This window comes from Aedes albopictus, chromosome 2, assembly GCF_035046485.1.
Source record: "Aedes albopictus strain Foshan chromosome 2, AalbF5, whole genome shotgun sequence".
Taxonomy (NCBI): Eukaryota; Metazoa; Arthropoda; class Insecta; order Diptera; family Culicidae; genus Aedes; species Aedes albopictus.
In genome coordinates, this window is record NC_085137.1 from 497,744,855 (window position 1) to 497,760,922 (window position 16,068).

A 16,068-nucleotide genomic window follows, 5' to 3' on the forward strand; every position below is an offset into this window, starting at 1 on the left:
CTAGTTTTAATGTAAGCTGAAGAAGAACTTTTTTCTACGCGTTGAAAAGCTTATGTTCCACAGTTTCCGAAAGCTGAATATTGTGGTCTACATAAGTTGAACAAATGCTTTTGATGTTTAATACTTCAGCTATTGTGGGAACGTTATGTTGAACGTTTGTTCTCGATTCTCTTGATGATCGTTTTTTGCAGTAGCTGTTCCTTAATTGCCCGGTTTGGGTACTACAGACAAACCACAAACAAACAGACGTAACACCTTGAACGATTTCCATGGAAATCCATCAACCAGTTCACACTAACATCACCTGGTGGAAAAGTTGCACGAATCATTGTGTTCAATATCGTCAACAGAAGGCGCTAGTGTGAAACGTCAAACACATAGAAAAACGATGCGCGCGCCTCTGGTTGTGAAAGCCACAACTATGAAAATTTAAAATGATCGTTAAAATCGTGGTCGATGGAAATTTCGCAAGTGTTACGTCTGTTTGTCTGTGCACATACCATTCAAAAGACAAATCTTCCAAGTCCGTGAAGAGATCGTTGTATGCTCGGAAGAATTCGATCACATTTTCGGACTGCGCATTTTTGTTCAATACTTGTGAGACGATATTCGTAAGACTGGTTCTGATCTCGTCGACCTGTGGCTTCAGATGGTCGCCTTCCAATTTGTTTGTCAGTTTTTGAAGAACTTCATTGAAGCGTTGCCAGTAGTTTTTGAACACATCCAATACTGCCGTAATTCTGCAAAGTGACGTGAAAAAATAGCACTGTGGTATTCCTGCTGTATTATAATGCAAGATCTAGTCGTAATCTATCATCTATGGAGAGAAACTTAGAGGATGAGTAAGAGTTTTATGCATAATAACCAAAAAATGGGCCAAAACTATCACTTACGTCACTTTGCAGAATTGCGGTAGAATATGTCTCGATACCGAGAGAATGCCGAGGAGTCGCTGAGAAATTCTGGTCCCATGAGAGCTATTTGTTTTTGAAGCATCTCCGTGTCTACTGTGTTGTTTCCAAGCCCAGCTTGTTCGACCTGTGCTATAAACTCCAACGTGTTGTGGGCAACCACGCGTACATATGCCTGGGATTCGCTTCTTGATTCTTTAGATGACACAAAATTTAAGAAAATTTCCAGCACAGCCGAGAACGCTTCGATTCGCTCACTATTTGCTTGGAACATATCTACCAATGTTGCATCTACTAAACAGACCCATATACGTAGATCGTTGTGAATGGATTCTGAAGACTTGAAGAGTTTAATTTGCAACTCATAGGGGAAATTTTCACTAACGGTGAGTTTTCCTGGTTCAAGATGGTTTGAAATTTTGACAAGCATTCGAAGCTGAGTTACGTAACTTTTAGTAAACAACGTCTCACCTCCTCTATTGTTAATTTTCATTACCATCCATTTGTTTCCGTACATCAACGCTCTTTGGACACCGAATTCTGTTTGGACAAGATTAGCCATTTCCAACAAACTTTTGCAGACGTGGAAGTAAACAGTGTTTACGAGAGGATGAAATTGATAGCATTCGGTGAGTTTGATGTTATTGACCTGTTTAATGAATTTCGCTTGAATTTTTGGCAACACCTCTTTGAAAACACTTTCATTTAGGACACATTCTAAATCACTGAACAGTTTGACATCATTTCGGCCCAGCAGCAAGCTACGTGGCGGTTTCAATATCGATATACTTTGTTTAAGTTGTAATGGGCATATTTCTAGTACAGCTACTGTATGATTCTTGATTGCGGATTTTAAAAATTCCTCCAAGAAGTTGTTCTTTTTTGAGAAGCCTTGAATCCAATTCTTGTCGTTTTGGCATAGATTTCGTTCTTGCAGTTTCTGATGTTTTTTAACGTATTCTTTTATAGCTGTCTTTAGTTGGTTATGTTGTATGACTTCACTCAAGTCAAGTTCTTCCGAAAACCTGACAGATATTAAGAAATTGTACTTATTAGCGATTCTCCAAAATTCCAGTAAACATTTTACACTATTTGGATACGTTGCACAGTCGGTGGCTAGGTCATGTAGCAGAGATTTAATTATCCTAACAGTGTCAGTTGTTTCCTTGATCAGCTGATCGAACAGCACATTGACGGTTTTCAGATGCGCCAACAGCAACTCTTTCGAGGTTTCAAAATCACTTGCGTCGTTCAGCTCAGGGATGTTCTCGATGAATACCTGAGCAACGTAGTCAGTTCCGATGGTGACCAAACATTCCTCTCCGTGTAGCTTCCAAATGGCATCTTCCCACAAAAGTTTGGCGGAATACGGTAAACCATTAGCACTGGAGTCTCTCAGCTCGATGTACTGGTCTTTGGTTGTATTTGTCAGTTTCTTGTACCGGATCAAAGGTGAACTAATCGGATCAGTTGTCTGCACTGAAGCATCATTTTTTGAGTTGCGGATGTATCGTTCACTATACGGATTGTGGATGGCCCGAAAAAATCTTGGACGGTTGTCGCGATTCGTTATCATGATTGGCTATCTACGAAAGAATGAAAAAGAACAGTCAGGAGGAGGAATTCGTTAAACCTGAATTATTTAGATGCAGATGTGTCATTACATAAAAGAATAATAGTATTTCTGAAAATAATGCCAGAGATTTGAAATTCCAAGTGCTTGCAGAAAATTTGGCGAAATCGTTGAAAAAACAGATGATCCGGTCTGACTTAATGCCGACCATTACATTATTACATTGCTTGTCACACTTCCTAAACGTGACGCTTAGGTGTCAAATTGTTATATTTAGGAATTTCAATTGTGGATCGTATTTTCTATTGAATTGCTTTCTTCACCTGTGGTTCGACATATAATTTAAAATGTGTCGATAAGATGACGGATTTCAAACAGCTTGCAATCGCCGAAATGGTAAATCACCGTTCTCTAGGTAATCAGCAAATCATCTTTCTCAACACGTTATTGTATGTTTCGAAATCAGCTTCTGTATTTAAAATTGCAAGACGCACTGCAACTCATCTTGTTAGATCATGGTAGTAACCACGTACCTTCAAGAAACTGAATACATACCTTTAGTATCCTTCTATGTCCAACCGTTGATAAACACACTGTAACACTACTGGTTTTCGATTTGCACTCTTTGAATATGCTGAGGACCTGAGGCGATACTTGATGCATTCAGCCGAGGTCTACATCTTTTTTGTGATGTTAGGTACAGGGGATAGACAAAATGATCGGGACAGGCAAAATTTTCACTTTGCAAAAAAAGTTCAACTAGCTGTAACTTTTTAAAAAGTGCATCGAATATACTCAAATTTTTACTGTAAGTTCATCAACTAGTTGTGTATTTGGTGTTTTATTAGAATAAATGATCTAATTATTATCATTTTCTTACTTGTTAAGAGTTTTAAGTTATGTGAAAGGCTTTTCATAGCTCGTTATATAAGTCATTAATGGACAAAATTTCATTGCATTCGGTTCATTGAATACGGAGGTATTACAGCTCAAAGTTGGCTATTGGATAATTATACCTTTTTCAAGAATCTTTATAACTTCGTGTAAAATAGTTCGATCTTTTTAAATTTTGACCACTGATACACAACTAAATAGTTGATGAACTTACAGTAAAAATTCGACTATATTCGATGCACTTTTCGAAAAGTTAGAGCTAGTTGAACATTTTTTGCAAAGTGAAAATTTTGCCTGTCTTGATCATTTTGTTTATCCCCTGTAGGAGATCTTATTTCATACCCGTTCGCTGCAAAAGCAAGCTCAGCAGATCTACCACGGCTGGAGTTTGTTTACGAAGGCAGCTTGGGATCGAAACTGCAAGAAGGAGTAGAAACATGCAGAAGAAAAATGTTCTATACCCCAACGATATATGATTGTCATTGAGTAATCCGGGGGAAAAAATCGCATTTGTTTTCACATTATATAGCTAAACAAAAAGAAAACTTATGGAGGGGGGGGGGGGGGGGTTGGGGGGTTGCACTTACCAGCGTAAACTGATTAAACTGATTAAACGTTGCGATCACCAAGGCATTGATTATTTCATTCGCAAAATCAGGAAACATTTCAAATAAGCAGCAAATCATGCCTTACGCAGCAATTTAATAGGGGTACTCACTAAACAGACTAAATTGCTGCGTAAGCCATGATTTTCTGCTTATTTGAAATGTTTCATGATTTTGCGAATGAAATAATCAAAGATTGCCTTGGTGATCACGACATTTAATCAGTTTAATCAGTTTATGCTGTTAAGTGAATCCCCCTAATATGTTTAGTGAGTACCCCTAATATCGTTTTAGTTTGATGAACGGCTTTTCAACATGTTTGTTGCGACGCCGCATAAAGTAAGTTTTCTGGGCCGGTCTAAAAAATGAACCAGTCTAGCGGCAGCATAAGTGCAGCATGACAGTTCTCGCGCGCTGGTAGTGGTAGAGTAAAGAGGGACGAAATTGGGTGATAAACTGGTAGAACAAGCGATAAATAAACAAGGAAAAAAGGGCAGTTTCGCCATCGCATTAGAAACAGTCGAAGTAGTTTTGAAGCTGTAGATTTATCTTGTTTATTTCGAATGTGATTATTAGTTGGAGTCGAAAGTAGTTGGAAGTTGCCAAAGTCGCAGTGCTGTGTTTAATAATCATTGATTTCGTAAGTAGAACCTGGAGAGAAAGATAGTCAGTGAAAACTATATGTATACTTACCGGGATATTTCTCCTTAGCCGCACACCGGTCTGGTGATTCCTAAAATAAGGAAAATTACCAAAAAACTTACCGTGCCGGTGGATCCTTATGTAAGTAGTCGCAGAAGTGAAATAGTGTGTGAATTTGGACTGATAATCAAACATATTTATGACCCCACAACAGCATCCAAGCAACATATTTCAATTAGGGTAGCGGCCCTTAGTTCAATCCAATCACATTTGTAAATCGGATAAAAGAAGTCGTGGCAGAGGAAACCACTTAATTGTAAGTTGGTAGTTATTAAGTTTGTGTTGTCAATTGTGTTAATTGAATTCTTTTGTAAATAAATTTCAGTTTAAGCGTTGCTACAAAAAAACTTGAGCCGCTCTAAAAACCTGGTTTCCCTCTCGGGAACATTCTTAAAAATTAAGTGACACCCGCGAAGTGACTTCCCCGAAGTTGTGTCAAGTGAGGAGTGAAAACCTGCAGCAAGATGGCTTCCGATGCAGAATCCACCCACGACCAAACCATCATGGACCTGACGGCGACTCCGTGCGCCATATGTGGCCCGTCTACGCGCGACGAAGTGATGGTCGGCTGTGACGGATGCGCGGAATGGTTCCACATCCGTTGCGTGGGCATCGAGGAGGGCAAACTGCCGAAGAAGTGGTACTGCCAAAGCAAGGCCTGCCAGGAGAAGGCCCAGGAGTACCGGCAGAAGCAGAAGGACGCCAAGAAGCAGACTCGCTCCCGGAAAAACGGCAACGAGTCTGACAAATCCAGCGTCAGCTCTCGCCTAGCTTCGTCTAGCGTGGAAGCGAAGGTGCGAGCGCTAGAGGAGAAGCAGAAGCGCCAGTATGAGGAGATGGAGGCGGAACTGCAGCTGCAGAAAAGGGAAAGGGAGATGCACCGCGCGTTCGAGCAGCGAAAGACGGAGTTGGAGCTGCAGATGCGCGCTGAAGAAGAAGAAGAACAAAGGGCATGGCGAGTGGAGATGCTCCAGAAGAAGAAGGAGCAGATTCAGCGGCTGAAGGCGAACAGAGAACCGTCCTTTGAGATGCAAATGGCGGCCATGGATGAGGAGCTAGCGGAACTTTCGAGTCAAAAGTCGAAGCCGGCGCCGAAAGTGGTCAAGGACGTTTCGCGAGCGGGTCCTTCCGGCAAAGTCAACCCAAACGTGTTGAAGCTGAGAAAGGCGAACGTGAAGAAGCGCACGCGAGACTACGAGAGCACCGACGAAGAAGACGAGGACGACGAAAACTCCGACGATTCCGATCTGTCAACCCAGAGTTCGGATTCTTCCATGGAAGCCAGGGCGGGGAAAAGTGTTCCGAGGAAGACGTGCAAGAAAGTGGTAAGTGTCAGCCAAAACGGGCTGGGGAAGCAGCAGACCGGACCGACGAAGGCCCAGCTGGCCGCGAGGATGGGATTAACTTACAAACTCCCAAAATTCTCCGGCAAACCAGCGCAGTGGCCATTGTTCTACGCGGCCTACAAAGTGTCCAACGATGTCTGCGGCTACATGAACCACGAGAACTTGATGCGACTACAGGAAGCCCTGGAAGGCGACGCTCTTGAGCTGGTGTCCGGGCAGTTGCTACTCCCCGAAACCATCCCGCAGGTCATCGAGAAGCTGCGCCGGCACTTCGGCCGCCCGGAACAACTCCTTCAATGCCTGCTAGACAAGGTGAACCGGCTGGAACCCCCGAGGCCGGACAATCTGAGAAGTTTTGTTCCATTCGGAAACACGGTGGAGCAACTCTGCGGCCATCTGGAGGCAGCGGATCTACGGCAACACCTCGTCAATCCGCTGCTGATAAAGTCGCTGGTTGCCAAGCTGCCGGATCGGGAAAAGCGTGAGTGGGTCCATTACCGGCGAGGTCGAGGGGAAACAACGTTGCGGACGCTGACGGATTTCCTGATGGACATCGTGGCAGACGCCTGCGAAGCTAACGTTGACGTGGACTTCGTGGAGTTCAATCCACCGCCGCCGTCCGAAGCAGATTCCCAATCCGAAGAGGAGGGTTTGGATGAGGCTGGACCCAACCCGCTCATGCATCCGGTCGAAAATACGGTCGGGCTGAGTGCACACATCCGGACAAACTGCACGGTATTGTTCCGGATCGTTCCGGTGCAGCTGCACTACGGTGGAAAAACGGTGTCAGTGCTGGCGTTCCTGGACGAAGGTGCTTCCGTCACGCTGGTGGAGAAAAAGCTCGCCGACCGTCTGGGCGCGGTCGGAGTACAAGAGCGATTGACCATCCAGTGGACGGGAAACACGTCGAGAGAGGAAGATTCCCGAAGAATGAGTCTTTGGGCGTCGGGAACAGGCGCTGCAGCCGGCGGCAAAATGCTGTTACACACAGTGCACACGGTAGACAAGTTGATGCTGCCACATCAAAAGTTGGATTTGGAGGAGCTTGCAGCACAGTACGAGCACATGCGAGGGCTGCCCATCGAATCGTACGACGGACAGCCGCAGTTGCTGATAGGGGTAAACAACATCCACGCGTTTGCGCCGATAGAAGCAAAGGTGGGTACGCCCGTGGAACCGATTGCGGTTCGAACCAAACTAGGATGGACGGTGTATGGGCCGCGACAGGAAACCTCGCCGACGGCCGACAACTATCTCGGTTACCACCGGCAGATAACAAACGTGGGTCTGCCGCCCGAGCTACTCAAGAGCCACTATGCGTTGGAAGAATCGGTGATGGCAATTCCGTGGGGAGCCGTAGAGAAGAAACAGGCCCGGGAAATACGAGAGCAAACCACCCAACTCGTCGGCGATCGCTGCGAAACCGGATTGCTGTCGAAGGACCGAGGACAAGAAGTTACCACGTTTCCTCATCCGGACAGACCCGGAAGAACCACCACGAACATGGCGGTGCTGGTTCTGAAGGCAGAAGGACAGGTCCATCAACAAAATAGGCGGGTTCGAAATTCGAAACGGCAACTCGCTGGAAACCCTACGGAGCCTAGAAGAGGCGAAGCCGGCGACACCGGAGCATTTGAACCGTGGTATCTTGCAGATGATGGAGAGAGTCCTGGGAGCGATGTGGGGTCCAAGTGGGGACCAGCGTTTTCGACGAGGCACCGCGGCGAATTGATGCCGCACCTGTACGAGGAAAAGCGACTGACGAGAAGACTCGTCGCGAATGGAGCAGGACCGGATGAAGTCAATATCGATCGCCGTAGGAAGAAGAGTTGGGCGATGCGTGCGCTCGATGAGGGGCGCAAGTTGTCGGACGAGATCTGTTGCCAGGAAGTGGAAACGGCTGGCATCATCGAAACCGAAGCACTAACGTCGAAGTACCTTCCGATGGCCAACCAGCGGTCGAAATGGTTCGACGATCAGCAACCGCTTCAAGAGGGCGATTCTGTGTTCATGGTCGACGGGAAAACCCGAATGTCTTGGAAAAGGGGCGTCATCGAGGGTGATCGAGGGCTCAGATGGGCGAGTCCGACAAACCTGCGGACGGCAGATGGTAAGGTGTAGAGACGAGGTGTGATGAACCATGCGGCGCTAGAGGTAAGGTAAATCCGGAAATGTCGGATGTTACGGGCTGGGGTGTTGCGACGCCGCATAAAGTAAGTTTTCTGGGCCGGTCTAAAAAATGAACCAGTCTAGCGGCAGCATAAGTGCAGCATGACAGTTCTCGCGCGCTGGTAGTGGTAGAGTAAAGAGGGACGAAATTGGGTGATAAACTGGTAGAACAAGCGATAAATAAACAAGGAAAAAAGGGCAGTTTCGCCATCGCATTAGAAACAGTCGAAGTAGTTTTGAAGCTGTAGATTTATCTTGTTTATTTCGAATGTGATTATTAGTTGGAGTCGAAAGTAGTTGGAAGTTGCCAAAGTCGCAGTGCTGTGTTTAATAATCATTGATTTCGTAAGTAGAACCTGGAGAGAAAGATAGTCAGTGAAAACTATATGTATACTTACCGGGATATTTCTCCTTAGCCGCACACCGGTCTGGTGATTCCTAAAATAAGGAAAATTACCAAAAAACTTACCGTGCCGGTGGATCCTTATGTAAGTAGTCGCAGAAGTGAAATAGTGTGTGAATTTGGACTGATAATCAAACATATTTATGACCCCACAACAGCATCCAAGCAACATATTTCAATTAGGGTAGCGGCCCTTAGTTCAATCCAATCACATTTGTAAATCGGATAAAAGAAGTCGTGGCAGAGGAAACCACTTAATTGTAAGTTGGTAGTTATTAAGTTTGTGTTGTCAATTGTGTTAATTGAATTCTTTTGTAAATAAATTTCAGTTTAAGCGTTGCTACAAAAAAACTTGAGCCGCTCTAAAAACCTGGTTTCCCTCTCGGGAACAATGTTGCTTTCAAAACGCAGTTATAGCTGATTTCGAGCTCTTTTTATATAATAACTCCTGTACCGTCAAACGTGGTTACTTGCATCACGATGACATTAAACTTTTTTTTTCTCATAATAATGAAAGCTATGTAGTTTGCTCCCCTATATTTAGATTATCGAGATAATGTATACATATGTATGTATACCAAAGATCGTTTAAGCGGATTTTTTTTTACTCTTTATTTATTGTTCAGCTACACTGTTGAAACAGTTTGCTAGTTTTATGCCATAAATACAAGTATGGAAATTATGCTTTACCTCTCTCTCAGATGGTAAGTGCGATAAGTCTGATGAGCCTGCTCGCAGTTAGGGTAGCTAATAGTGAGCTTAGCCGTACGATGAAAGTTTGGTAAACTTATCGACTAAGTAATGTAAAAAAAATCATTATCTTATCCGTCAATCACTATGGGGTAGCTTCATTGGCGTATCTAGGGTTTTTTCCTAGGGGGTGCCTAGGGGGTGCCAGTTTCAGAAAAATACCGATCCACCCTCAATTTCTTGGTATAATGATATACTGCGTCGCGGAAAAAAAATAGAACGGAAATTTAAACGCGCTATATTTTAAAGAACAGCTTTTTTTGGAAAATCCAAACCGTTGTACTGATATGATGTTTGGATACTTGATTTCTTGATTGCGTATAACACATGGAATTTGTATTTTGGAAATTGTTTTGCAATTTATCTCAATTAAGACTTCTTTTGCAAATCTCTCAGTAATTCCTTTGGATTTGGCAAATTTCTTCGGTAATATCTTTGGATACCCTTCGGCAATTTATTTAAGAATGTATTTGATAATATGTTTAGAAATAGATACTAAACAGTTTTCACGCATCTTTTGAAAATTTTATCGGCAAAAACTTTGAAAATTTCTTCGTCAATTCCATTACGAGTTTATTTTGGCTTTAATTTCATTGGCAAATCCTCTGAAATGTTTTCTCGGGAATTCCTTCTCCAATTTTTTAGTAGTCTTTCAAGCATTGTTTGGTAATGTCAGCAATTCTATTGATATTTTCTTTTTAGATTTTTTTTAGTAGAGCCTTTGGTAATTCATTCGACAATGACTCTGGGAACTTCCTCACAATTTTTTGGAAATGTCTTCGGCAAATCATTCTACTTGTTTTGGGATTTTCGTCTTTTTTGGACATTCATAATCTATGCTATTCGGTATTCCTTCGCCAATTCCTTCGAAAACTTCTTCTGAAATACTTCTATAAATCGCTTCTACAATTTTATTAAAAATTCTTAAAAAAATCTTCTAGATTTCTACAGTAATTATTTAAGGTATTCTTGCAGCAGACAGTTTTGGAATACCTTCGGCAATTCCGAGATTACTTGCATTGAAAATTTATTTGGGAATTTTATAGGGCAGTTTCCTTGGAAATTTTGGAATCTTCGATTATTACTTTGAGAACTTCTTCGGTAATTCCTTTGGAAATTGATTCGGCAAATTTCTTAAAGATTTCCTTCGAGAATTTATTTGAAAAAAAAACATAAGTGGATCTTTAAAAATTCTGTCACGGTGATACTACGACAATTACTTTTGGAATTCTTTCAAAATTATATTCAGGAATTTCTTTGATGGTTTCGGAAAATTCTTTGAGAATTTCTTCGAACATTTTTTTGTGAATGTTTTTGAAAATTTTTGTAGAATGCATTTCGGCAATTTATTTTGAGATTGGATTTAGCCTATTTTTGAAAAAAAAAAAGCCTTAATATTTTCTTCAGTAATATCACTGGTAATTCTTATATAAATTCCATTGCAACTACTTTGAAAGTTCTAAGGTAGGTAATTTTGATGGAAATTTTTCTAGTAATTTATTAGGGAATTTGTCGGGAAGATTTTCGTGAATTTCATAGGATTTTCTTCAAGCAAGCCCAGTTTAGAATTTCTGAATTTCCAATTTAGCATATTTTGGAAGCGATAGATATATTGCGGATTTTTAGAAAATTTTCCACTCTGCGGTAGCCGCCGAGTTCTACCGCAGCTGTCAAAGTCCTACCGCAGCCATGAAAATGATCGTATCATTGAAAAGTTTGGTCAAATCAAAGCATGCTTGCAAAGTGAAATGTTCCGAAAAGAAACAACAAACAATGATCATCGGCGTCGTATCCAAGGCTCGATCCAAGGTATCCTTGGACTGCTTGATGATACATTGGTGAAAATCATCAGTCTGACAGATGCGGTAGCTTTTCAATCTTCCGTAAAGTGGAATATTTTCTCTTAATTAACAATAAATAGAATTAAATCATTAATAACTGCCAAAGTAATCACGATAAAATTGCCTGAAAAATATGAAAAAAAACTGCAAAAAAATCTAAAAATATTTTAGAAGAAAAGTCATTGAAATTATAAAATAAAATCCAAAGAAATCAAATAAATTAAATTCCAATGAAACTACCGCAGAAATAAAAAAACATGCTGATGAAACTAGCAAAGAAATGGCCATACTGCGGTCTAGCGAACACGGAGTCGTGGGTCTCTCAATTAGACAATTAGCATTATTATGTGCCTTCTAATTAATAACAAGATGTTCCCGTACATCCTTATAGGATTTCACTAGAATTTTTTTCTAGTAATACCTCCAACGATTTCTCTGGAAATTCCAACTATTCCCGATATTTGTTTAGGGAATCCTCTAGAGATTTATTTTAATATAACTGGAATTCCTAGAAGAAGGCCAAGAGGAGTTCCAGGAGTAATATCATGATTAATTTCTAGAGTAATCCATGAATAAAAACTCTAGAGGATCTCCTGAATGAGTCTTACGAAAAATCCCTGGAAGAATCAAAAGCATTTCTGAAAGTATCCAAGAAAAATTGCCTAGAAGAATCCCAGCAAGAATGCCAGAAGAAATCCCCAGAGGGATTCCTGCAGGTATCACAATAAGAATTTCTGGAGGAGATTCCTGGATGAAAGTCAAGAGGGGTTACTGGAGGAATCAAATGATGAATATTTGGAAAAATCCTAGGAAATTTTTTTTTTAGGATTTCCAGGTGGAAACACGAAAAGCAAGGCTCTTATGAAGATTGCCTTGAATAATCCTAGCTAGTATTCAGAGGAATCCCTGGAGAAATTCTTAGAAGAATCCCTAGAAGAATTTCGGGAGGTATTTCAGTAAGAATTTCTGGTGGAGTCCTAGAAGGAATTGCTGAAAGAATCACAGCAGGAATAGCCTGAGAAATCCAGCTGAAATTCCTGGAGGAAGAGCATGAGAAGCTTATGAGAGAATCCTTGGAAAAGATATCTTGGAAAAAAATTCTGAAGAAATCACAGGAAAAATCTCAGAAGGATTCTGGGATGTATTATTGTAGAAAACTCTGCATAAATACTAGGAGGGATTGCTGGAGGAAACTATACAGAAAATGCCCGGGAGTATCAAAAGAAAAAAACCTTGGAATACCTAGAGAAGTCCCTGCAAGAACCGGTAAAGGTATTTTGGAAGAATTTATAACGAATCGCAGGAGGAATTTCTGAAGGAATCTCAGGAAGATTTCCCGGAAGAATTCCAGCCACAATGCTAGGGTAAATTCGTATAGGAATCACTAGAACAATTTCTGGACGTATTCTAGTGAGAATTCCTGGAGGAATTGCTAGAAGAACCACTGGAAAAGTTGTTTGAGGTATCCTTGGAGGAAGGCCAAAAGTAGTTTCTGCAGGAATTTCTGGAGGAATCTTTGGATAAAATCTCTGAAGGAATTCCTGGATGAGTCCTTGGAGAAATCCGTGGTAGAACAATCAAAGAGATTTCTGCAAGAATTCCAGGAAGTTTGCCTGGAAAGATCCCAGCCAAAGCTAGGAGAAAGCTCTTGAAGAATCCGTAGCATAATTTCTAAAGTTCCACAGTTATCCATGTAGTAGTCTTAGAATTCCAGGAGGTATCATAGAAGAAATTTCTAGAGAAATCCTAGAATCAGGAATGCCGGGGATATCCTAAAAGTAGTTCCTCTAACAAATGCCTGGAGGAATGCCTACAGTTCTCCTTAAAAGAATCGGTAGAAGTATACTGAAGGAATCCCTGATGGAATCGCAGGAGGAATCTCAGGAGGATTTCCGAAAGTATTGCAGCAAATAAGTATGCCAGGAGAATTCCCTAGAAGTATTTCTGAAGGAGTCCTGATGGAGATTGCTTGAAGAATTCCAGCTGGAATACATGAAGAAAGGTCAATAGCAGTTCTTGGAGAAATCCTCTGTGGAATTTGTGGAAGAAACTCTGGAGGAAGTCCTGAATAAATCCTTGAAGAAATTTCTGGAGGAATCACCGAAGGGATCTTTAGAAAAAAAAAAATCCAGCGAGATTTTCCGGAAGAATTTCTGGAACTTCCCTAGTAGAAGACCTGAAGGTACCACAGGGTGGTTCGTCTGGTTAAACTGATTCAAAAATCTGCTTTCTAATAATTTTATTTGCGATGCCATGATGGATGGTGATGGATCGTTTAATTAGAAATTCCACCAATAAACGGCAAATTCTAAATTTCATATATCTCAGGACTCTCACCACTTAGAAAGTTGGTGCCTTTGACAACGTTGTTAAGTGAGTCAAGGGCTTACAGTTAATGGTCCACTAGGCGGCGCTAGTTACACATTTGCAAAATCATTCAAATGATTGATATTTTTTCGTGAAGTAATCAACAAGCTGTAAGTTTGTTTTCTTTGAACGTGTCTAAGTCAAGTCAAAGGTTTTTCAAAGAGCTATGTAGTCATAATTGAGCAATGTCGCATTTCATTCGGTTCACTTGATCCAGAGATATAGCAATTAAACGAAGAACACTCAAATATGAACTACTTTATTAGAGTTGCTCCAATTTTATGTAAAGTTATCCAATCGAGCCCAAATTTGTACCGTTTATAGCTTACTAGTTGTGCAACTGGCAGGAAAAATTTGAGAATATTTGGTGCAGTTTTGAAAAAGTTACAGCTTTCTGAATATATTTGAAATAATAAATAAAAGTTGCATGCTTCAATTGTTTTTTAGCTAGCGCCGCCTACTGACAGAACCTTGAACCAATCAGCTAATCAACTGAGCGGCCGTAACCAACCTAACAACATCGCCGAAAACATCAACTTTCTAAGTGATCTGAGTCCTGAGATATATGGAATATAATATTTATTTGCTCACTAGCGCTGCCTTGTGGTGGAATTTTGAATCAAACGGCTCATCATTTGTTAGTTCTTGACCAGCCAAATAATATTGCCGAAAACACCAACTCTCTAAGTAACCAGGATGATGAGATATCTATATATATAAAAATGAGTTTGAAGTTCGTTTGAGGCAACAAAACTCAAGAACGGGTGAACCGATCAGCATGACTCTTGCACGGTTCGGTTCCTATTCGTGGTGGTTGTGTTTATAAGTAGAAAAAGTTACGAAAATCCACTTGAAAAGTAAAAATATTGATGAAATATTGATTTTACATGAGCTGGGAAGGAAATCAACACGATCCAAATGAAACCAATCTAGAGTGCGGTGCAATTTTGAGCTCAACAGTTGTCAACAACCACAAAACGGCAAGACAAAGTTTGCCGGGACAGCTAGTATAATATAAACATTTCATCAGTGTTACGTCTGTTTGTCTCTGGTATGACAGATATCACAGACAGCAAGACGTAGCACTGGTGAAATTTCCATACCGTACATCTTAGCACCATGATTATTTAAAAATTTGGTATACTTGGCAAAGTTGTTAGGCCAGCCAAGGTTTTACTGGTGATGGGCCGTTTGATTCAAAATTCCACCACTAGGTAGCGCTGACGATAAATTAATTATTATATTCCATATATCTCAGAACTCTGATTACTTAGAAAGTTGGTTTCTTCGGCAATGTTGTTTGGTTCATTAAGGCGTTTCAGTTGATTAGCTGATTGGTTCAGGATTCAGGATTGTCAGTAGACGGCGTTAGTTGCAAATTAGTAGAAGCATGTATCTTTTACTTATTATCTCGAATATATTCAGCAACCTGTAACTTTCTATAATGAGTAGGGAATATTCTCAAATTTTATCTGCTAGTTGCACAACTAATTAGCTATAAATGGAACAAATTTGAGCTCGATTGGATAGTTTTACATGAAGTTGGAGCGACTCTAGTAAAATGTTTCATATTTGAGTGTTCTGCTATATCTCTGGATTGAGTGAACCGAATGAAATAAAATTTTGCACATTTATGACTAATATATAGCTCTTTGAAAAACCTTTGACTTGACTTAAATATGCTAAGTTTTAAAAATTTCCTAAAACATTTTAAGCAAGTTGTATCCTTTTATAAAGTCCACCAAAACTATTCAAATTTTGATTACTTGTTCCTCAACGAGTTTGATTTAATTGGAGCAAATTTGGGCTTGATTGATTATTCAACTTTACTCGAAATTAGAGCCTTTCTATCTATATCTAGTTTTTGACTTCCGTTTATCAAATTACTGTACCTTAGGACTAAGCGAACCGAATTAAATTAAATTTTGAAAGTTTGTGACTAATGTATTGGCCTTCATGTATCGTTGGACTCGACTTAAATATGACCGAAGGCAAAAAAGTTGCAATTTATTGAAAACATTTCGAAAAGTTCTAATGATTCGAATGTTTTATCCAAGGGCTGAAAGTCTTTTGAATAAAGACAAATAATCAAATCAAGCGAATGTGTTATTTTTGTAAATTTGCTATAACTTTGTAAAACATGCTGATATTGTATAGAGAATAATTAATCAGCAGATTTTTGGATAAGCCACACTTGATTGACCGTAATCATTTCACAATAATGAAAAAAAAAGAAATGACAGAACTTGGCAGAAACATTTTTGCCTTCGTATATACGACTCTAGACCCATTGTGCACTGAAAAGCCCGCATCCAGCAGGTTGCTGTTTGCAAGTGGAAAATTCCATGTAGACAATAGGACGCGAAGCTCAGCAGCGAAGCGAAAGTTATTTTTAGACGCAACCCGGTTCAACTTCTCGGGTTTGAATGGAGGTGTTTGTGTGTAGTGGTATGGAAGCTATGGAACCGTGTAGCGCATCTTAATACAACGAATGGATTATGATTTAT

General features: G+C 40.6%; 2 protein-coding genes across 2 annotated transcripts in view; one reads left to right on the forward strand and one right to left on the reverse strand.

The window, feature by feature from the left end:
• LOC109410275 (uncharacterized) overlaps nucleotides 1-16,068 on the forward strand; it is a 140,485-nt gene that overhangs the window by 96,927 nt on the left and 27,490 nt on the right. The gene's annotated exons all lie outside the window — the stretch shown is intronic.
• Nucleotides 894-3,235, reverse strand: LOC134288702 (uncharacterized). Its single transcript, XM_062854336.1, has 2 exons — nucleotides 3,040-3,235; nucleotides 894-2,497 (listed from the first exon to the last, which is right to left on the reverse strand). Exon 2 carries the CDS (start codon nucleotides 2,485-2,487, stop codon nucleotides 895-897), a length of 1,593 nt encoding a protein of 530 aa, XP_062710320.1. The 5' UTR covers nucleotides 2,488-2,497; nucleotides 3,040-3,235; the 3' UTR covers nucleotide 894.